We start from the raw sequence: 23,086 nt of genomic DNA on the forward strand, positions 1-23,086 counted from the left end.
CTTTATTCACAAAATACCTCTACCATTAATTAACTTCAGTTTTAAATATAACAAATCCTCATCATTTCATATCTTTCTATTAGAAAATATGATATTTGTCTTTTTATTTTTTCTGTCCAATTAACTTTCTTTATTTATTTTTTAAATGAAGTAAATGTGATTTTATGCTTATTTTCTCTGGTTTTCACAATCTATCAAAAATTAATACAAATTAAATCATTTTATATACTTTTCTAATTCAATATATCTCTTATATTTAAGAATAAATACTTTGACAAACACAATTTTTTTATCATTTACATTAATTATTATTATTATTTTTCTTTATTTTTTTTTACAAATACAAAAATTTATTTTTATGATTATTTTATCACAATAATACATTTCAAAAGAATGCTAATATGTGTTAGTATACTGTTACTCTGTATTTAATTATACTTTTTCTGCTGTACGCGTGATGTGACTGATTGTTCAATTAAATTATCATATAATTGGCCTTCTAAGTTCGAATCGTTTGCATTCAATTATGATGAATTTCCAATCATTAAAGGTTAGTGTGTCTATAAAATATATTTTAATTAAGGTTAGAACATATAATTTAAAATAAATAGAGAATTTCATTTTTTTTAAGTGAGTCGTTGACTACATTAGATGAAGTTGTTACTTTTCTTGTTTTAAGTAGAGTTCTTTTTTTTTTTCTTCCAAGTTACTTAATATATTTTTGGATGTGTAACAACTGCCAGGTCTTACCGATAATCTAATTTATGATCTTAATTTAAATTAAACGTTTGCTTCTAAATCAGAAAAGATCGATGATAATTAAAATTAATTGTTTTTACTTAAAAGCACACAAAATGCCAACTATTTAATCAAGATTTAACTCACCTAATTTTCATTAGAGGACAAATATTAAGGTTGACCATTATTTTAACAGGAATCTAACTTCTCAATTGATATACATGAGAACTCAGCTATATCAGTTTTTTTTTTTTGTTTTAATTTTTTTGAAGTGAAGAATAATTCAAAAAGTAAAAATAATTTTCTTGATTGAAATTTAGTGTGTAATGTAGCTAGAAGTCTAGAGTTGTCCCTATAGACCAATTACTCGAAACACCGAAGAAAACAATTTGTTGTGGCAAAGTCAATAAGATTGACGGAGACAGATTTAAAATTCAAAGGAAACGGTTCCAGTTTTCGTGTTTCAAAATTTCTTTTTCCTCACCAATAATTTCATTTCAAGCCGTGGAATGTGTTCCACATAAACACCATCAATTAACCCAAACCATATCTCCACAAAATCAAAGAAGCATGGGTTCCAAAGACAAGCATGACGACGACGAATCGCTCAGTGTAGGCCTAAAGGTGATGCTAGCAGCAGCTATCTCTTTATTTGCTGTGATCTCAATAATCATCATCGTCCATTTTAGTGTCAAATATTTCATCAGACGCCAACAAAGGAGACGCCAAAACGACCTTCTTCACCAGATCACCACTCAGATTGCACCGATTGATGTCAGTTCTGTGGAGCCACGCAACCCTGGACTTCAAACTTCCATCATAGCGTCTCTGCCTAAACTATTCTACAACCAAACGGAACAGTTCAAGCGAGGTGAAGTGATAGAGTGTTCGGTTTGTCTGGCCACCGTTATGGAGGATGCAATTACTAGAGTGCTACCAAATTGTAAGCACATTTTTCATGTTGATTGTGTTGATAAATGGTTTAATTCTAACACGACGTGCCCAATTTGCCGCACTGTGGTTGACCCAAAGGTGTCACCGGAAGAAGAACATGTCCAACCCACAGCACCACCTGTTGTGGGCGGTGATGAGCTGCAAGATGGAAATGAAATGGAGAAAGTGGGGTGTTCGGGTTTGAGAATAGGATCTTTCCATAGGATGGTTAGTAACAGGGAAAGATCGGGGAGGAGTCACAGTTGTGATGAATCTACAATAGATATAGGAAGACACTGAATTAACTAGTTTCTTGTATTGTTATTTTCTAATATATCTTAGTTCGGTTATGGGGTGTTGGATTGTTTATCTATCTGTGATTTCTATGTATTTCTGTTTATTGTTCGAGGGATAAACTATATAAATAATGTTATTTTAAGTTTGATAGGTTAGTCTTATTTTAACTGTCTGTGGGAGTATAAATTACATTATGTTTTGAATTATTTTAGTCATATGTGTAAGATTATTATGTTAATCGCAAAATCAACACTTGAAACAACCTTGAGGTGTGCATAAAGATTTTGAAATTCAAGGACATCAATCTCGCATTTTCTATTATAATAAATATTGAAAAGATTTATGAAAGACATACAAGTCATGGTTTTTAATCTACATCGAATTCAAAATCACAAGAGTTTATGGGTTTTTAATCTTATTTATTGTTTAATTTTTTATTTTTATGACTTAGATTTATTTGAATTTTCAATAGTTTCTTATATAAAATGTGAGTATTTAAGTAATTATACACTTTAAACATTTCTAACTACGAGTATATTAATAATGACATTCTTATACCAATGTTTTTATTATGACAACGAGATACACTTGTTTCAAATCTTTATTAAAAAAAACTTACAAGGAATTTTCATATTTATATTCTTGACTCATGTTGTATTTATTTGAATTGATTGTTTAGACAAATTATCAACTCTAATATCACTTATGAATTGACTCATGTTGTATTTATTAAAAAAACTTACAAGGAATCTTATTCTCTCTTCTTCCCACTCTCGTCATCTTCCTCTCCCTTTTTGTGAGTTCTGTTTCGTCTCCCTCCATTCTTTTCTCTTCCGTGTGTTTGCGTCCTTGCTTCCATTGTGACTTAGGTGGTGGGTTCGCGAAGAGGAGTGTAGTTTGTGCTTGGTTTCCTCTCTTCATATCCAGGTTAGTTTTGTATTGATTTTCATTTTTTGGTTTGAGCTTTCTTTTCATTTTGTTTGGTTTGTTATTTAGGTTTCTTTGTGCTGTGATTTTGGTATGTTGTGTGTTATGGAGTTGTATGTTGTCTACTGTGTCCATAAAATCACTGTGACCAAAAAGGCAAAACGAATATGGAAGATTCGTTTGGCCTTCAACGAATGTTAACATCTGTCGACGGATATTCACATCCGTTGAAGGCCAAATGGATCTTCCACATCCGTTTTGGCCTTCGGGTTTCAGTGTTTATTTTTTTTTCGTTTATTAGTTTAATTTTTTTAGCTTTATTTATAGAATATATTTATGTATTTAATTTTTTTATATAATTAATTTAGTTATTTTGTTAGATTTATTTATGTAATATTATATTTAAAATATATTTACATGTAATTAATTTATTTTTTTAAAAAAATTAATTTTGGTAATAAAAGGAAAAAAAATTGAATTATAGTTAATGTTAATCCTGTTTGTAGACTTTTATTTGTAATAAATTACGTATTTTTTATTTAATTTATTTATATTTAATAAATTAATCAATATTATTATAGGAAGCTGCTACCCACAGTGACATAGCAAATAACCATGAACTCCAACAACAAGCATGAACACCACAATGACAAAGTGAAATACCACAGTGAAGGAGGAAAGAAACAACACAATGAAGGAAGAAATATGATCTCCGTTGTGGGGTGCATTACATTTTATAATGGAGTCCGCTTTTAGTGGATGGTTGGACGTTGGTGAAAAAGAAAATCTTTAACTTCTGAGACACAATTACATTCTAGAAAACTACAAAAAAATTAGTAAAATAAAATAATATATAAATGTTCTTATTTGTTAGGATTCTACTTTCTTAATACTCTAAAAAAATTGTTGAAACAAACTTAAAATATTAAATATCATTGATACCAAAAATGATCTGGGATGGAATATCATTCATTACTCATTTTCTTATTTAACCTCTTCCATTTTATTATCACATATATATGAGAAGATAATGAAAATGACAATTCCTTAACTTGTACATCAGATTTAGAGCAAGACCACAATTTAACTTGATTTGGAGGTATCAATGGATACTATTTTAATATTTTTCAAAGAGAACTTCATCCATAATTGTATTTCTTTTACAAATAAATAAGGGTTATTAATTATGATAAAACGAGAATGATCTTTAAATAATGAGGAAAGATTTCATCCATGTCGTATCTTTCTTGCAAAAATTTCTCAAATTACATACATATATATTATTCTTAGAATGGATTTTTATAGAGATTTTGTCTTAAATAGAAAAAAAGCATCATTATTAGGTTAATTTAAAGATGGTTTTGCGACCTAGATGAGTTACTTTGTGTGGTATTTAAAACTATTATTGCTTTAAAGATGCAAGATTTTAAGGCTACGAGATTGAAGATTACACAACTTTCTTAATGAAGTTACATCCTATATCTTACTTTTCACCTATTATTATAGCCTACCCACTAACCATACTTAAGAGACCAAAAATAACAAATAATGGATTAAAAAATAAATAGGTAAAATATCAAATATACACACACTTTGAACTGAGGTAGTTGATAAATAAATTTTTTAACCAGTTGTTGCATTTAAATTAAAAAATATATTTGAATAAAATATAAAATAAAGAAGAAATTTAAATGATTACTACACAATTTAGGTTAATATGTAGTTTAGGCCTTTTAAGTTAAAATTGGGAAAAAATTATACATAAGTTAACTTTTGTAGAAATTTTTTCTTATAATTTTTATTTTTCATTTTTTGTATATAAATTAATTTTAACTTATAGGAAAATATTTTATTTTATTTTCTAGAATTACTTACTTAATAAAAATTATAACAACTCTTAAAATACTTTCACAAGAACTTTTAAAAAATTCTGAAATAATGGCATATAAATATATTATTGTTTAAAATAGTTTTTCTAATTATTAGAGTGATAGTTAGATCTTTCATTATTAATTTTTTTTCATCGATTTTTTTTATTTATATTTTACTTTAAATGTACTTTTCATGAGTCAAATCTAGAAGGATATACGTAAAATATTTCTATTTTTTTCACAACTTTTATTATCTGATTACGTGAAATCAATTAAATAACACGAATCTAAAATAATTTAGAAAAAAATGTCAATAAATTTATTTAAATATTGATATTTAGATTATTAAAATTATATCCTCGTATAAATTATATAAAGTGATTGTTAGTATTTAAACCTTTTCGAATTAATTATTATTATTTTTTATATTTTTGTCCTGAAGATATATTTCTTAATGAACCGATCTAGGAAGATGTTAATTAATAATGTTTTTAATATAGTTTCCACATAAATTTATTATTTTATTAGCTAAATTAAAACATAACTCACAGAATTTAGAAAACCAAAAGTAATAATAACGTTTGAGTTCAATATCACATACTTAAAATTATAATGAATTATATTCACCTATACCATATATTAAGTGATTGTTAAGATCTTAACTATTATTTTTATAATAAACTATTATTATTTATACTTTACCCTTCAAAATTTATATTTTTCTGAGGCAAATTTAGAAATATATTAGTAACTTTAGTATTTTATTTAACATATTGGTTACACGAACTATTCGAAGTAAAGAAAAGAACTCGCAGAATTTTGAAAGCAAATAATCGCTGTTGATTTAACATAGATAGTTTGAAAACTTTATTTTTAGAATTAACTAATACGGATGACCTTGAGAATTACATATGTAATTAAACTATACGGTATTTATATTTATACAATTATACAAATATACACCACTCTCTCTCTCTCAATAATATACTAATCAATAATAAATATATTTAATTATTGAAACAAACTTTATCTTGTTAATATATTTATAAATTTTAAAAATATTTAAAATTAAATTAATAATAGAAATTTTAACTCAATTTAATTTTGAAATAAATTTCTTTAAATTTCGTATTTCAAACTAATATTATTTTAAAAATAAAAAAACAACAAAAAAGCAAGAAAACTAACCAAAAGTTGTACAAAACAAAACTCTAGACAAATTATAAATACAGAAAAAGTATTAATTTTGCTAGAAAAGAAGGTTTTGAAGAGGATTTGCGTCAGCTATTAGTAACAATTAGAATTGTTGTTTATTTGGTTTAAAAAATCATACTTATAACTTATTTTTACTTTTACATTTTCTACTGAAATTATACTTTTTAATGAGTAAAATCTAGAAAGATATTAATTAGTAATATTTTTTTGTATATTTCACATAGCATTTATTATTTGATTACGCGATTTTTTTAAATTAAAAGAAAACTTATAGAATTTATAAAACAAAATGTAATAATAACAGTTCATTCGAATATTAGCTGTGTAGAAGAAAATCCATACATGAAATTATAACCAAATATATGAGCATATGAAAAATATATCAATTGAATTTTAAGATCTTAACTATTAACTTTCTGATCAATCTGTTATTTATACTTTGTATATTTTTCAATCAGCCAAATCTAATAACATATCAGTTAAATATTTTTGGCATTATTTTCGCAGTATCTAGAAAATATTTAGCAATAAAAATAAGTATCTTTTGGTAATAAAACGTCTTTAAATACTTTCCTTACATCCTATAATAATTAATAATTCTTTGACAAATCACTTTACTTTTAAATATTATTACCAAACACCCTGTGCGTTTCCTTATTATAATATTAAGAAATAATGTTTGTTTCGAAGAGGATAAATAAAGATTTTCTTAAATCCCATAACTGAAAAGGTTAAATCTAAATTTAAAGAAAAAAATTACGGAAAATTTGAGAGAATAAAGTATAATCAAGATCTGAAGTTAGTTACTGCAAGATCTGAAGTTAATAAAAAGCCTGTGACTATTGATTGATTATATTTGAACTTTTTTAGGATTAGTGTTTTAAAGATTTAATTAGTATGGTAATCACGGTAATACTGAACAGAAACTTGAAATCTTAGCTGAATAAATAAAATTAAAAATCAAATGGGAAGTTTATCTGACAAAGAAGGAAACAATTATGAGAAAGGTCCATGAAAAAAAAAACTATAAATTGCACGCAATAACGAACTATGAAAAATACAGCAAAGTGAGGTTTTTACGTGCATTTAGCAGTACTAGAAATTTCACTGAAAAATCCCCAAAAGCTTAACTTTCCTGTTAAAAAGACAAAGCAGAGTAAGGGAGAAAAACAAGAGCGAGGAAACCGAGAATGCAAGAAAGATTTTGACGAATGCATGGATTTCCTCGCTTTCAAATTTGTTTTCTCTTCGACATTCAAAAGGTATGAGAAAATCCGGAAACATCTTTAGCCATTACTAACTGTATACTAAGATTTTCCTTTTGAAGACGACGAAAATATTTACTGTTCTTAATTATTGCACCCCAAGGTAATAACCACATTTCCTGTATACTCGAGATTTTCTTTCCATGTATATCGCTATCTGTTCTTCAATGAATATTTTTTATTTGCCCTTTATGGATTATATTCTGTGATCCTTGCATGGATGATTTGGATCTTTTTTGAATTCTCTATATCTCTCAAATGTGTTTAAATATATTTTGATTGGTTCGGATTTCGCATTATGAGATCAGATGCATTTGCATGGCTGAAATTGCAGTAGGAGGAGAGAAGACAGAGGCAGTGCATAATCCATATAGAAGTTGAATATGTGCAGCAATTCTTGCAACAGTGTTTGTGGATGTGGGAGTGGTGTGAATGTTGTTAGTAGCATCTGGAGTTCTGGTTTAAAGAAACCGCAGAAACGTCCCAGAGTGCCAAAAAGAGGACCTGGTGTGGCCGAACTTGAGAAGATCCTGAGAGAGCAAGGAGGCGTAGACATAACTACTGAAAAGGGAGATTCAGAGGGATTTCCATCTTTTGTGTCTCGTGCTTCTTCGTCTTTAAACTTCCATCCATTGCAACCTTCGACTACAACAAAAGCTACTCCACCTTCTTCTCTCTCAAGCAATTTGGCTACTAATGTTTCTTCTGCCCCAATATTTGATCATTTAGGTCCCACTACACTCCCAGCCAGTACATCTATGTACGGTAAATGTGGATCACTAGAAAGAAGTGGTGGATCTGGTCTTGTTTCTCCTGAAAAAGAATTCTTTCCCTTGAATCTTAATTCATGTAAGTCTAATTTGAACATGAATGAACCGATTGATGGAAATCGATATGATTCTGCCAGTTCCCCTTCCAGGAATTTATCTGGTGACTGGCCTTATCCAAAAAATCAGCACATAAACAATCACTACTCTGCACCTATTACTTCTATGGTAAATTATTACTTTCTCAGGCCTTCTTTATATCTTTTTTTGTCACTTTATATATATGTGTGTGTAAATTCTCACAGGATATGCTTTTGATTTCTATGCAGACAAATCCCCGTGGGACCTCAACAATCGGCCCTCAAAATCAACCAGAGCTTCCTTCAAACCAAAGTTTGTGTTACAATTACATGTCTAGAGTGCCAGAAGAACAAAAAGTAATCTTTTCTAGTAAGCAACATTTATATTAAATTATAAACAAAATAATAGACTGGAGTCATTTACCTTCAATTTTTGTATCTGGATAACTCGGTTTTGTCTACCAGATTATGCTTGCATTAGTTTTACATTACTTTTGCTTTCGGATGCCGTCAATTCTACTCACAGTGGATTGGGCGTTGAACTTGAGTGAAAAACATTTAAAATCATACATGTTGGGTTGTTTATAGAGTACTTTAGATGGCCTCAATCAGTAAATAGACGTGAAATTGATTAAAAGTTGAATTTCACAGTATATGGTACGAGTCCTAGATTGATTGCTTTCTTACTTTTGAGTTTTTCAGAATATTTGACAAATTGCTAAAATTTTATTTGCATGGCTGGATCAAGCATGATGCATAAATTTTGACAGATCTGGAAAGCAGATTTCTTATGGCAGTAATTTGGTGCATGTGGAGCTTATTTATAAGCTATTGAGGTCATAATCATGTTTTTTCTTTTTTGTTGTAAGAGCAATTCATAGATAAGTACTTTTATGAAAAACTCATGAAAATAAAGAAGTTGTATACCTTTTGACATCATGATATACGTTCCGATCGGCTATCATGCATGAAATTTAATTTTATATAGGGAATGCATGTAACAATGCTGCAAAATGAGGATTTTTCAGTTCACCTCAGGTGTAATCAGAATATTTCACTTTTATGTTGACATCCAATATGTTTTGTAGGTTGGCATGAAGCGATCTCACTCTTCAACCTTGGAAAACTCTCTGATTCCGCCATCGAACTTCCATGTTCTTCCAAGTTTTTCATATTACAATAGACATCATCAATCATCCATAAATGATAGTCATGGTGCTAGTGGTTTCAATTCCACCAAGGAGTGCTATAAGTAATGACTCCTGTCATCCCCTGCTTTTGCCAAAATTCTTAGGTTATCTTGTTGTCTTACCAACTCTTGTCTTTCTCAGGGATGCCAAATGGGGCAGCACTTTGGAGCTTAGTAACACAAGGTTCAATTCTGACATGACAGTTCCTGGTCATGCAAATTTCCCTCCAGTTGTAACTCCTGAAGTTCCTTCACCTCCCATGCATTTGTTTTCAGGTGTTGTTTCAAAGGGGAATGCGCTACCCGGCCATGTTTGTGAAGTAAGTTGCAAGCTATTTTAGAATGTCCTATATTATTTAATCTTTTGTTTGGCTTGATGAATATGGTTGCTTCTCTTTTTAAGGATAAACTAGACTCATGCCAACATTCAGAATCAAGCGAACCAAATCGTAGACCTTTCTATAACTTCTTAGAAGTGGAGGACTCAGAGATGACAGACAAAATGCGAGGGGAAAATCTTGGGGGACGTGAAGCAGGAAGATTTGGCATTGATCTGAACTTGAAGCTCTGAATTTGTGTTTGTAAATCTCAAAGACTAGCAAGCTCAGCTGAGTATGCGCCAGTTTTTCAGTTTGAGTCCAACAATAGCATCAAGTGAAGAAAAGAGAACAGTTTCCGGGTAATGGTTAGAGAAGAATTTACCCGGGATATGCATACTTGTCATAGGATTTTCATTAGATAGTTTGGGTGGAAGACTATGCATACCGTTTGATTCATTAAAATCAAGAGATGCTGCTTTGCATGGAATTTTCATTTAACTTAATTTCAGTTGTTCAGTCTTTTTGACGTTACAGTCGTTTAAGTTATGTTTGTCGAAATTGTAGCTTAAGAAGTTACTTCAAAATGAAAGTTTAAAGAAGAGATTTGGAAATTTAAATAATACCTTGTGCTCACATGGTCGAATTTTTGGTTTGGATGTTCACGTGTGTTTTGTATTTTTATATAGTTTTTGATATAAATTATTTTTACACAAGTCATTCTTAATGAAAAACATGAGTATTTGCGCTCTGTATATGAGCATCAGAAAGAGTTGATGACATTATCAATGAATTGATTTGTGTAACTTGACGAATTCCACTATGGTGTCAGTTTATGAAAGAACCCAGCTTTATACAGAAAGGAAGGTCTAAAAAGTTGGAAGAAGAAATTGAATTTGGATAGGTAGAGTGTGTTTGAAGCAGTAGGGTTTGCAAAGTCTTCTCAAAATTTAGTGGACTTGACTCTGACATGGTACATAACTTTACAGAGTTCAACAATCTGAGACTACAGTAAATGCCAATACATGTCTATGAACAAGTGCACTAGTACAAATATTACTATCCTTTTATATTATTATGATTTTATTAATATAACTATTATTTTTAGTGATGTTTTTATCTTCATTATTGCTGTATTATAATAATAGAACAAAAATAGGGGAGGGGGTTACAGGGATAGAAGACGAGGAGGTGGGGGCAATGCAACATGTGTTTCAAATTACCGTAACTGAATATTAAGCCCTTTTATGGTGGAAATTTTATACCTAATAAATTTTCTCTATACTAATTTTTGAATCTTCATCTACATTCTCAAATAATTGATATTTTTTACATTTAAGGAACAAAGTCCTATCTTACTACATTCGGTTAAAATTCTCCACTATTTGTGTGAATACAAAGGTTTGAAGTAGAATTGTTTCAATTATATAGTTATAAAGAAAACTAAAACTTGTAACAATTAACAATAATAATATTAAATCATTTTATTCTAACCATTACTGTTATATATTTTAAATCACAATAATGTATACAAAGAGAAAATCTTATATATTTGAAAGGTATATTTTTTTATAACAGTTTTTAAACAAATTATATAACGGTAATCTATCAGATGACCTTTAAACTCAATAATTGTTATTACGAATATACTATCATGTAATCTAAATATCAGTTTATTCATACATCAATGTGCCCGTTGACAAATCTACTATTTGACTATTTGATAAATTTTTATATAACATTTGAATAAATTAGTAAGAAAACCTATACTCGAATGTAAAAGTTTTATTATATTTTGACTTAAATAATACTTCTAACAAATATCTCAAAAAATTAATTATAAATATAATACAGAAAACTTGAATAAAATAATAAATTATTCAAAATATAATTAAATAATATTTTTTGAACAATGGGAAATTGAATTTAGTCAAATAAATTTATTTTAATTATGATATAAATAAATTAAAACCTTAAATTTAAACCCTCCTATATATATATATATATATATATCATGTTCTTTTTTTATTATCAAATACAGACAACGGAAAAAAAAATCTATAAATCCATATATTTACTCCTATAATATTACTAATACTAAATTATATAATTTATTATAAATTCAAATCTATATCTTAAAAATAATGGTTTGGGTTTTATAGACCCAAATCCAAATAATTGAATTACAATTTAAATTAAAATAAAATAATTTGAATATTTCCTTGATACTAGTTTTAAAATCAAGAATAATCTCTATCATTAGTGAACACTAAACTCTAGTCAACATAATAATAAATAAATATCATGTGTTCAAATAAACTTGAAGATATCACATTTACATAAAGAAATGAAAATCGTAATGTGTCCTACCTGAACTGAAACCTCATTCATTAACTTGAAGTAAAACTTCGTATATACTGGTTAATGTATCCTACATAAACTAAAACACTTCATAGTATATACTGGTTAATGTATCCTACATGAACTAAAACACTCCATACATAACGTTTCTTTCCTTCATCTCAAACACGTTGAGTGTGCAAAACAGAAATCAATTAAAAAAGGAGATGATTAGATTGTTGCAACTTGTAGAAGTGAGGAGCAGCATCCATTAAGCACGAGGGGTCTATAGTTAAGACATTACGCATGTATTGTCGATCAGTTGATACAAGAGAATGGTAAATAACCCATTTTGGATTTACTCTGCAAAAATAACAAAGTGTGTTTAGATATTGATCTTTCATTACTACCGAAAAAGGAAAATGATATGTATAAAAATCACGTTACAGTAGAGACTATTGGATTGGGATTTGAATATTTCACAACTTTTACAGTCTAAATAAAACCTGCACATACATAACGTTCATAGAATTTGTACGGACCTGAATAGCACTGACGACGGGTGAATATAAACCTCCTGTGATCCTCTTAACGTCTTATACATCCCATCATGACTGTATGCCTTACATAAACATAAAATTTAAGGAAAGTTAAATTATCTGTTTTACAACAATTTGTGGCAAAAATTGGTAATATATATAAAGAAATGAATGATAAAATCATGCATTTTATTGTGTCAAGAAATATCTCACCTCTAGATGACACGCATTTGCAAAAAACCCGGCGATGACAGCTTTTCTCACTAACTGTAAAAGTAAATGCAACAACATAATTAAATCTTCTCTTCTGGAGTTATCTCATGATATGGACTTGCGTACGTGTTTATGAAAAGTTGTTTTTAGCTTGTTTCAACGGTTCTCAATGGTAGCTTATGAAAGCAACTTATGGTTCAATAGAAAAAAGTTTACCCTTATTTTTCTTTCAATTATTAAAACAACTTATACATAAGCAATTTTTTAACAAGTCCTTGATGTAATAGGGTGGAAAACCAAATAATGAAACAGGATCAGTGAAATAATGATTACACTAGGGCAGAGATTTCATTAAATTTGACTATTTGACCACCCAACAGACAATAAATCAAGAGAATATTGAATCCAGTCTTTTTTAAAATAATCAAAACCATAAGTATAAAAGAAGAAAACCAACCTGCATATCACTCTCACAAGATTTCAAGACTAGTCCTATCCTCTTTGCAATTCTTTTGAGTTGCTCTCTAACTTCAAGAACCTTTCTCTGTGAAATTTAAGCAGCCATGTCAACATCAATATTGGAAAGGAAACGAGTGCATGGACTATATTGTGAAAAATTGCTAAACATACACACCATGGCATGATAGTTTACATAGTTCTTGTGACACCACTGTGAAGATTTACCAGATTGATGAAACCCCTTGTATACATTAAGGAACGTTACATGGTCACCCTGTAATTGTACCAATTATCAAAAGATATAAATATATGAATAAAAGATATAGCTCATCCATCATATTGTTACAGAAAAACAATCATGTTACACAATGAATGAGGAGTTTAATGAAGAATCATAAGAAGTTTAGCACATAACAACGTAAAGGAAATTATGGCTATAAACAGCAAGAGTGGGGAAAACTTAAGTTAAATTACCTCCGCAGCAGCAAATCTCAATTTTGCTTCATCAGATTCCTTTTGTATCCCTCTCCCTGAGATCCAGATGGACTATATACATAGATTTTTGAAATTAAGGTCAACTACTCTATACATTAATGTTTAACTATACTTTTGAGATGATATACAGATAGATTTCATTTTAACATTTCCCAACTTCAGCAAAAAAATAAAAGATTTTAACAAAAATGTATTAAATTTGTTTACAAAACAATAGCAATGACTAGGGCAAAAAGATTTACTTGGACGGAAAGAACAGCAGCAATGGTGATTATCTCCTCTGAACACCCAAGTTGACTGGAAGCTATTATCATTTTTGAGACCATCGGATCCTAGCAAGGATTACATCCCATTAAACACACCTAAGTGAAATTGTGAGAAATATATCTGGATATGCTATGAACTTATTCTACTCTTAACCCAGCTATCCCCACCCCCAATATTTGGACTAATTAAGGGTGTCAAAGTGAGTCAACCCGACTCACATGGGTTAGCTCACTATGGATTGAGTTAAAAATAAGTCAACTTAACCCATCACAGGTTGGTGAGTTGGTGGGTTGACTCACTTAAAAATATTTTGTTCTTCTTATTTATTTATATATTTATTGTAGTGCAATCAAATTGAATTAACTTGATTTACATTTTTATAGCAGTGTAAACAAAGTGTTCACCGGTTTCACCAAACATTATTACAAAGATAGTAGTTGAAAATTAAAATGTCAACCTACATAACTTGTCAAAAAAATAAATTAAACATCTAAATTATTCAAATATTATTAAACAACATTCTAGCATAGTATAGTATTTAAAAGGATCAAATTGTCAACCTACATAATTAGTGGTAAATAATTATAATAAAAAACTTATGAAAATATGGTAAAAGTGGTGGATTACAGGTCAACCCACCTTTAACCCGGTGCAAATCCATTTAATCCGTCGGGTTCAGTTTGACCCATATTTAAAATAATAGAATTTTTTTCAAACCTACAATGAACCAGGTTGGCTTACGAGTTGGAACTCATTTTGACACCTCTAATGAACATGATAGCATAAGGTTACCCTATCCTGTCCGCTCAAACTAAAATATTGGATATGATTACCTTATTGTATCATTTTCTTTATCCTGATCAACAAACAACTCTAAGTGTCCAGTGTACTTAAACTAACCCTGGGTCCATGGTGATAAAACGAGTCTTTATTATTCTATAAACAGAGATGAAGCATTTAACAAATTAATCAAACATGATTTTTTCGTAAGAGAAATTTACAAGTGGAATCTCAGCAACTTGAAATCCAGTTGGTGAAGTCAGCTTAGCATCATCATCCAATATACCAAGTGAGTAGAGAACTTCTAGTGCTCGGATCATTGCTTCAGCAGATGGAGATGCTGGCCAGTCAAAGCCCAAGATATTATCAATCCCCAAGGCCTTTAGCTGGAAATCATCAGAAAAAAGTATAAAGTAATTAATTTTAGAATCAATCATCAACTTCATCTAGAACACACACTATTCCAAGAAGCATTATTCTGGTAACAACTTTCAATGAAATTATGTCAGTAATATCAGAAAAATAAGAGATGACTGGGCAATCCATTTCACTAAACATTATCCTAATATGCTTTTCTTGTGGATAAAAAGGAGAAGTTTTATTTGAGAAACGTGATGCACAACCAATAGGCGGAGGCTAAAAATACAACGAAGTAATTCAATCTTTTCCATATTGGAAGAGGAATCCCCCTTAAAAATTAGCCACTGGCTCATCCCAAAAGTATGTAGCGCAGATGTGATATGCAAGTTTGTGGTACTAAAACCAGGAATTATGTTCCTGACCTCCTTCATCTGTCTGTGGCTTTGGCATATAGGATTGTTGACACGAAGTTAAAAAGACCAGACAATAAAAAGTGTTGGTAAGTAAATACACTAGGCAGGGAAAAAATAAAGGTGCATCATATTCTTTGCAAGAGTTGATAAAATGAATTGTCAAAAATGGTGAAGTTTCTAACGCAACTTCATCTTTCCCTCTCTGACTAATCTTGATGATTATTTTAATTGAAATACCAATATACGGCGCAGATATTCGTATGATAATAATTTATTAAATTCAAACAAATTGAAGATAAATCAAAATAGCAGTGATGCAACTTATCACTAGTCATCATTGTATGGATCAGAAAAATATTATCCCGATAAAAAAGTTCCCATGCCTGGAAAAGAATAAAACACGCTAGACATACTTGCTTCTTTGAAATTAATCGATTATTAACCTGGATTACGCAGGAGACCATATTTGATCGCTGTATCTCTGGAATTCCCGCATTAGGCATGTGGTTAAGAAAATATTCTTCTGTGTATAGCCTGATTGCATGCATGTGCACAGTGAATGATTGTGGCAATTAACATCAATACAAAATACAAATTACACAATTTGAGATGTTGGCATGCTAAATAGGACATATAACATAACAGGATAAAGCATTAAAAAAATGCATCAATAAAACACAATGACCTTTATTACACCATGAAATTGAAGAATACTAACTTCACAAATAGAATACTTATTAGAAAACGGTGGGGTGTGTGTAAAGAAACAGGAAGGGTATGGCAACAGAGTGGACAAGATAAGATATCCTCCAAACAATAAAAAAAAAGGAAAAAAGATACATCGGGGTTGCTGGATCTCTTTGCATATCAGAACTGAAAATCCCCGTATAACAGCAAAGGGCCATAGAGAAACTGTAATCAGAGAAAATGTAGGGGAAAACATAGCTCTTCAAAATGAATGCATTGTGCTTAAATCAAATCAAATAAACAAACTGAAAAAGTAAAACTAGAAACTTTTCTGTTTTGCAGAAATTGCCATGAAATTTTGCCTTTTTCTTCTATAACTTGTCAAATGAAGTAAAAGAGGAGCATACTTGTTCTCAGCAGCATAAATTCATATAAAGAATGTTTTAAAAGGTGAATGTTGTAAAGCATGCTGTCATTACATAGATCAAAAGATGTTTATAGATCAACAGGGTCACCTTCCATGAGCTAATCATAAGCAAAAATCCATAACATGAAACAAATTATTCTACATGTAAATAATTTTGGTTCTTTCCAAGATAACTCGAAATAAGAGTCAATCTCTTATCTCCGAAGCGACAGGCAAGTAGAATAACAAATCATATTTTGTAAGTAAAACATTTTTATTAAATGGCTGAAACAACACCTGTAACACTTTCCAGGTCGAACTCGCCCAGCCCTACCAGCTCTTTGTCTAGCAGAAGCCCTAGATATTGGAGCCACAACCAGATTTTCAATATCAGAAATCTGTTACAAAGCATGAAAGAAAATTACACTTGAAGACATCTAAGGAATCAGCGTAAGGTGGAAAAAAAGAGTGAAGGGAATGGTTCTAAAAATAAAATTACTAGGATGGCAGCTAGAATCAACCACAATGACTAGGAAAATTCTAATAAACTGAAATAATGAAGAAAATACAAAATTAATGTTAATTTAAAATTCACAGAGTACCATGACTAGGAAACTGTCAATCCAATAAATATTGAAAATTTTAATGTTTTAAATCCTTCATAAACCAACAACAACTTGTATAAAATTTAAAAAAAGACAATAAGTGACATTAAAATTGATGAAACTTCTCTAACATTTTGAGAAAATACAAAGGCCCATGTAGAAAATGAGGATAATGCCTCTGCAGTGGAACAATGTTAACTAAAAACTGGAAAGCAAAAAAGAAACTTGAATATAAGTAAAGATAGACCAAATGTTACATTTATAAACCAAACAAGAAATAATCATTACAGGGCTCATTACTGTATCTCTTTAATAGAAATAACAAAAAGTGATTACCGGATTGTAGAACCGCTGTTTAGAAAACCCACTGTCAACAACATAGACAATTCCCTGCATGATTAGAAAAATAAGAAATAATAAGGAGGACTCATCTCTAACCCATAGACATAGTCAAACTTATTGTGAATGGGATGTTACCTCTAATGTGAGTGATGTTTCTGCTATATTAGTAGAAATTACTACTTTCCTCTTTCCACGAGGAGCTGGAGAAAACACTAACTCCTGAGAGAATGTAAAACAAATATTACCACATTGAAATTAAAATAAATAAACATAAAACACACGGATGTATTTCTAACCTGATCAGCACGTGGAAGCCCTGAATACAGAGGCAAAACAATTAATCCTGGAACAAAGGAAAATTCCATGCATTAGATGCATCTCATTGAAGACAAAAAATATGAAATCATTTTTTCATTATGTATGGAAAAAAAATTTATACATACTGTCAATGATGTTTTAAAAAAAAGTGTTGTTCAGTAGTTCAAGACAACAAAAAGCAGTCCAAAAATCATAACTATTCGAGTATGTACCAGAAGAGTGTTTTCCAGTAGTTTGAACTTGGTCAGTGAGTAACTGAACAGCTGCATCAATGTCATCTTGGCCAGTAAGGAACACTAGAACGTCTCCTGCTGACTCCTAAGGAAAGATAAGTATTAGATATGTGATTTTATTACATTAAATAGGGAGATATGATATCATATGATTTTATCACATTATTAAGTATTCATTTTGTTCCTTATTATTGTATCTCTACTTCATCATAAATAAGAGTACTTGTTGTGTATACAGATCCCACAATTACAAGCAGTATTCTCTACATGGTATCAGATTTATTGTTCTCTTTCCCTTCTTTTATCTTTACTTTATAATTTAATTACATTTAATAGGAAGATATGATATAACTTGACAAGGAAATGTCTTACCAAATATTTCCCATTATTAGGCATTGATTTGATTCCTTATTGTTATATCTCTTCTTCATTATAAATAGTAGTACTCGTGTGTGTACAGATCACACAAGTACAAGCAATTCTCTCTATAACAAAAAAGATCAAAACCATAATTTCAGTCCATTTTGCTGTTGTTTTAACTATTTAGATAAATATGATTTTCTGCTTACTTCAGCAACAGCAGGAATGTCTAGAATTTATTTGTATGTTGCTGTTGGAGGACTGCAAAAATTTCTATTACAGTTACTATGATATGTATCAAATAAACACTCATATTTTAAAATCCATGATCAAGTCTAATGTAATCACTCAGCACCAAAACATGTAATTAAACTGAAGTGATTAAAATGCCTCAAATATAAAATGCATTAGTTGAATTTATCCCATCTCATTATAAGAGATTAAAATACCCGCTCATGGATCAAGAGTGTCGTTGAAACAGCAGCCTGAACGTAGTCTTGGACAGGTTCCTCAGCATAATTAATTTGTACATTGAATCCTCTACCCTGAAAATCATAAAGCATGATGTATTTGTATGATGAAAACTTTAACCTGGAAACCACAGTTATAGTAATGCCCCACTTAATTAAAGCATTTCCAAATTATAGTGTAGTTCAGTTTCTGAAAAGTTGTTGCTTTGTCAAATTAATATAAAATGGAAAAGAACAAGAAAACAAGGGTGATAATATGAACAGGCAGGAAAAATTAAACAATAATAACCATTGTAGTCAAAATCACAGTTTGACATGTAAGGCTATCATGATCTTCTCCCTTGTTTCTGAGTTTTCATCTACTGTAGATTGATAAATTGCCAGTTTTGTCATTGAAGATTCCAACTTGCAGCAGACTGGAACTTCTGGCTACTGCCTTTCTAGGTTAGTTTGATGGTCGGGATTGCAAACCAGTTTTGTAACCCTTAACATGCTTCACTCCAAAAAATACAAATTTGAAGCTCAAATTTTTTGTTCCTTATAAGGTCAAAATACACCCGCACCCATTTTGACCAAAAATTAGAATAACTTTCCCTTTACCAATAAAGAAAAAACTACCGCTCCTAACCACATTTGTGAAATTAATCCCCCTATTTAATCTCTTTCACTCACTGTAATTTCAATACATCTCTCCTTATCTCTGTGTGGGTTGTAAGACACAAACACACCCAAGCTCTCATTACAAGTTGCAGCACTCAAATATCTCACTGCAAGTTCAAACTTCCTTATGTTTTATTGTTGTTTTGTAGTTTGGATTGAATCAAACGTTAACAAGACAGAATCATCCTTTTCTTTGAAGTGTTGTATAATGGTTTCATATTAATCATTGTAATAGGTGGTCATTATGTGCTACCAGATGTTCATTGTAATAGGCTACAGATTCAAGTAACCTTAAGTGTGCCCGTGTTTTTCTTCAAAGAAATTCACTCTGAAAACAGTAGACACAAAAGCAGGAGTTTTACTACTAAATAGTACCTCAACTGACAAGATTGCAGGTTCCACTTGTGGTCCATGATCCTTGTTTTCAGTCTCTCGGCGCTTCTTTCTGTTAATAGAACACATTGTTGAGTAAGTGGCTGCTTTTTCGGGTGGCAATCAATATCTGAATGTTCAGCACAAAAGCTCACAACACTTTCAATTTTAAACATCTTAGTACTGTGGTGATATATACCAGATAATATTATATTGTATAGGTTACATATATAGTGTGCTTTTGTAGGTGCAGCGGAGAGGAAGTGAATTAATGAATGATAGTTTGAAACTACTGGTTAGACAATGATCCAGCATCACAAAGTCATTTCTTTGAAAGAATATTTATCAGATGAGAAAACAGTCAAAGCTATTTAGGTCAATTACAGCCGTTTTGTGTTGTTAGTTGTAACAGCTGTATTGGAATTATATTTCTTCTCTTGGTGCATATAAACAGTAGTACTGTTCTTCATAGCAATGATACTATACAAATTCTTTGTTTTCCTACCTTTCTTTTGTGTCTCTCTGTTCCATATGTTTATCTAACTAACAGTATTAGCATTACAAACAACTTAATGCCAACAGACACAGGTGTATACGTGTATGGATAATTTGGACTCTAATAGAGAAACCTTTTTCTTTTTGTAGGATTTTTACGATTAAGGTGAATCTTACAATCAGATCAGCTATTTTCCTAAAAAAAAATCATGTGACATTTTTATGAAGACAGGTTCTACGAACAAAGCTTCCAGGAAAATGTTGATGCGTAAGTAAAAGTCTGAACAATTGAAACTTAGCAAGGGTAGAAGAAAACCTCATTTGGAAGAAGTCAGACATCGACTTTGCTTCAATAGTAGCAGATGAGATAATCAACCGCAACTCTGGTCGACGACGTTGAATCTAGGAAAGTAGAAACAGAATTCATACAAATTATTAGATTGAAAAATTGTAAATATAACGAAACTATTTTTAACTACTACAAAATGAACAGCATTTTATTCTTATACATATGGATAGCCCCTCCATTTAATACCTTTTTCAATAGTCCAAGCAAAATGTCTGTTGATATTGATCTTTCATGAGCTTCATCCACCATTATAACACTGAAACAAGTATTCACAAAGGTCAGGGTAAAAGGAGTACAGAACAGGAAAATGAATTTGGAATATCGCATTCTTTCATAGAAACAACGATAAGTCTTTGCTATCTCCCACAGCCACAAAACATGTAAAAATAACACCATTTATATAACCATTTAATAAGTAATGTTTGCATGGACAACATTGAAAGTCTCAAAAGTTAATTACTTGTTTTGTATAAAAGCTAGACTGGTCTACCCTGAAAAGTTCTGTGGCAACTCGGCTTTAATTTTATTTAATTAAAAAAAAAATATCAGTCTGGGGAGGGTTACAATCTGATGGCCCCCAAAGGTACACAAGAGCCCCCAAAGATACACAAGGACCAGAAGAAAGGTTCTCTAAATCTGATGGCAACTTCACAAAGAAGGAAAAAAACATTATTAGTCTCGAAGTTTTAAAACAGCACATAAAGATAAGAATGCTACACTGCCATCATACAACCACAGTTTCCCTAGTCCATGCTCATCCAGGTTCTTTGATGTCTTTTTCGCCAGTTGTGTACAGTGTAGACATAATGTATCACTTTAAGAAAAATTATAAAGGTAATTTATGAGTGTAAACATTTGAAGTCCATTCCACCCAAGACGAGGGATAACAAATACCTATATTTGGTCAAAAGAGGATCGTCCATCATTTCCCTTAGGAGCACTCCATCAGTTAAAAATTTAAGTACCGTTACATCCTGTCCTGCCACAAAACGAAAATAAACGACGGAACCACTCCACTCGTCACTATCCAAGCAACTCTCTTATTCTATCAGCATATTATATACAGACACACACACATGTGTGTGTGTGTGAATGTGAGTAAAAGTAAGCCTGACAACATAAGATGCAAATAAAAGATAATTGAAGAGAGATGCTCACCGGTTTCGTTACATCTTCAAACCTTATCGTGTAGCCAACTTCTTCACCGAGCTTTACTCCCATCTCTTCGGCAACTCTGGAAGCAACAGCCTGTTAAACGCAAAAGAGATGAGAGAATTACGTGAATGATGAATTGAAGAATAATTGACTTGTAATTAAAAAGAGTTGTGACCTGAACGGCAAGTCTTCTAGGTTGAGTGCAAGCAATGAGTCTGCCACCGGTGGCCCAACCTGCTTCTTTCAGGTACTGAAATGCAGTTCAAATTGTGAGTAATGTGAATAAGAATTAGAATTAGAATTAGAATTTGAATTTGGAGGAAGGTGACCTGAGGAATTTGAGTGGTTTTTCCGCTGCCGGTTTCGCCAACGATGATGGTGGTGGCGTGAGTCTCGACAAGGTAGAGAATGGCGGTGCGGTACTTGAACACAGGCAATCGCTGGCGTTGCTTCTCGATGCTGGCGTAGCCATGTTTTGCGGAAGAGGAATGGTGAGAACCAAACAAGAAGAGAAGACCACCTTCTTCATCGTCGACTACGCGACCCTGTGGCCTCTCCGTCCCTGGTTTCCAGAACTGCGACATGTTCAATTGTTCACCACCCCAAAGCACGGCCAATCCCCCGATCCTTCAAAGTAAAAATCTACTCCTGGATCATTTTACATCAGAGGGCCCAAATACATTCGGCCCAAGCGCGGCCCGAATGATGATTGAATTGGCTAAAAGTATTCATCATTTTTCTGAAACAAATGTCTGAAAGACGTTCTATTATTTTTACAGTATATAACTTCAAACACATTATTTGATGGTGAAGATTTCTGTGGCAAACTTTTTTTTACCAACAGAATGCCATAATTATATAGAAACTATACCAATTAATTCTTAATTTGAGTAGAACTATACTCAAATGTCTTGAGCAAATTCTTATATTTAAGTCATATAAATAAAAATAAAATATAAGAAAGAGGGATTTTTATACAGCAAATATAAATCATTAACAAAATAATAAATATTTTATACTCGTAATAAAAAAATTTAAAAAAAACATTGACTAAAAGTTTATATTTTTTATTTTTGAATTTTTAGAATATTATGTAGGGTTAGTGATGAAAGTAAACTTGGATTGGATTGTGATTTTTATGTTTATTAGGTTTAAGTCTCAAAATTTCT

The 23,086-nt window shown here is 30.9% G+C and overlaps 2 protein-coding genes across 4 annotated transcripts; one reads left to right on the plus strand and one right to left on the minus strand.

Moving 5' to 3' along the window:
* Positions 1-1,308: 1,308 nt before the first annotated feature.
* On the plus strand, positions 1,309-10,213 carry LOC108342521 (uncharacterized). The gene is made up of 6 exons (XM_052879635.1): positions 1,309-1,899; positions 7,621-8,241; positions 8,343-8,450; positions 9,182-9,345; positions 9,425-9,602; positions 9,686-10,213. The coding sequence occupies exons 1-6, from the start codon at positions 1,309-1,311 to the stop codon at positions 9,851-9,853; spliced, it is 1,830 nt and encodes a 609-aa protein (XP_052735595.1). The 3' UTR covers positions 9,854-10,213.
* Positions 10,214-11,961: 1,748 nt separating this feature from the next.
* Positions 11,962-22,553, minus strand: LOC108341095 (probable pre-mRNA-splicing factor ATP-dependent RNA helicase DEAH9). 3 transcript variants are annotated; one of them, XM_052879715.1, is made up of 23 exons: positions 22,247-22,553; positions 22,093-22,167; positions 21,921-22,010; positions 21,657-21,736; positions 20,949-21,018; positions 20,730-20,815; positions 19,922-19,991; positions 18,866-18,961; positions 18,036-18,141; positions 17,802-17,848; positions 17,641-17,724; positions 17,500-17,553; positions 16,856-16,956; positions 16,306-16,377; positions 15,909-15,999; positions 14,914-15,078; positions 13,888-13,977; positions 13,625-13,696; positions 13,326-13,424; positions 13,149-13,235; positions 12,692-12,745; positions 12,482-12,561; positions 11,962-12,302 (listed from the first exon to the last, which is right to left on the minus strand). In XM_052879715.1, the coding sequence occupies exons 1-23, from the start codon at positions 22,499-22,501 to the stop codon at positions 12,155-12,157; spliced, it is 2,172 nt and encodes a 723-aa protein (XP_052735675.1). In that variant the 5' UTR covers positions 22,502-22,553; the 3' UTR covers positions 11,962-12,154. The 3 variants fall into 3 exon arrangements, with proteins under 3 accessions (XP_052735675.1, XP_017434210.1, XP_052735676.1); XM_017578721.2 differs by lacking the exon at positions 16,306-16,377 and having other exon boundaries at positions 22,247-22,552; XM_052879716.1 differs by lacking the exon at positions 22,247-22,553 and having other exon boundaries at positions 21,657-21,741; positions 22,093-22,117.
* Between the last annotated feature and the right edge of the window lie 533 nt (positions 22,554-23,086).

Source organism: Vigna angularis, chromosome 6 (assembly GCF_016808095.1).
Source record: "Vigna angularis cultivar LongXiaoDou No.4 chromosome 6, ASM1680809v1, whole genome shotgun sequence".
Taxonomy (NCBI): domain Eukaryota; kingdom Viridiplantae; phylum Streptophyta; class Magnoliopsida; order Fabales; family Fabaceae; genus Vigna; species Vigna angularis.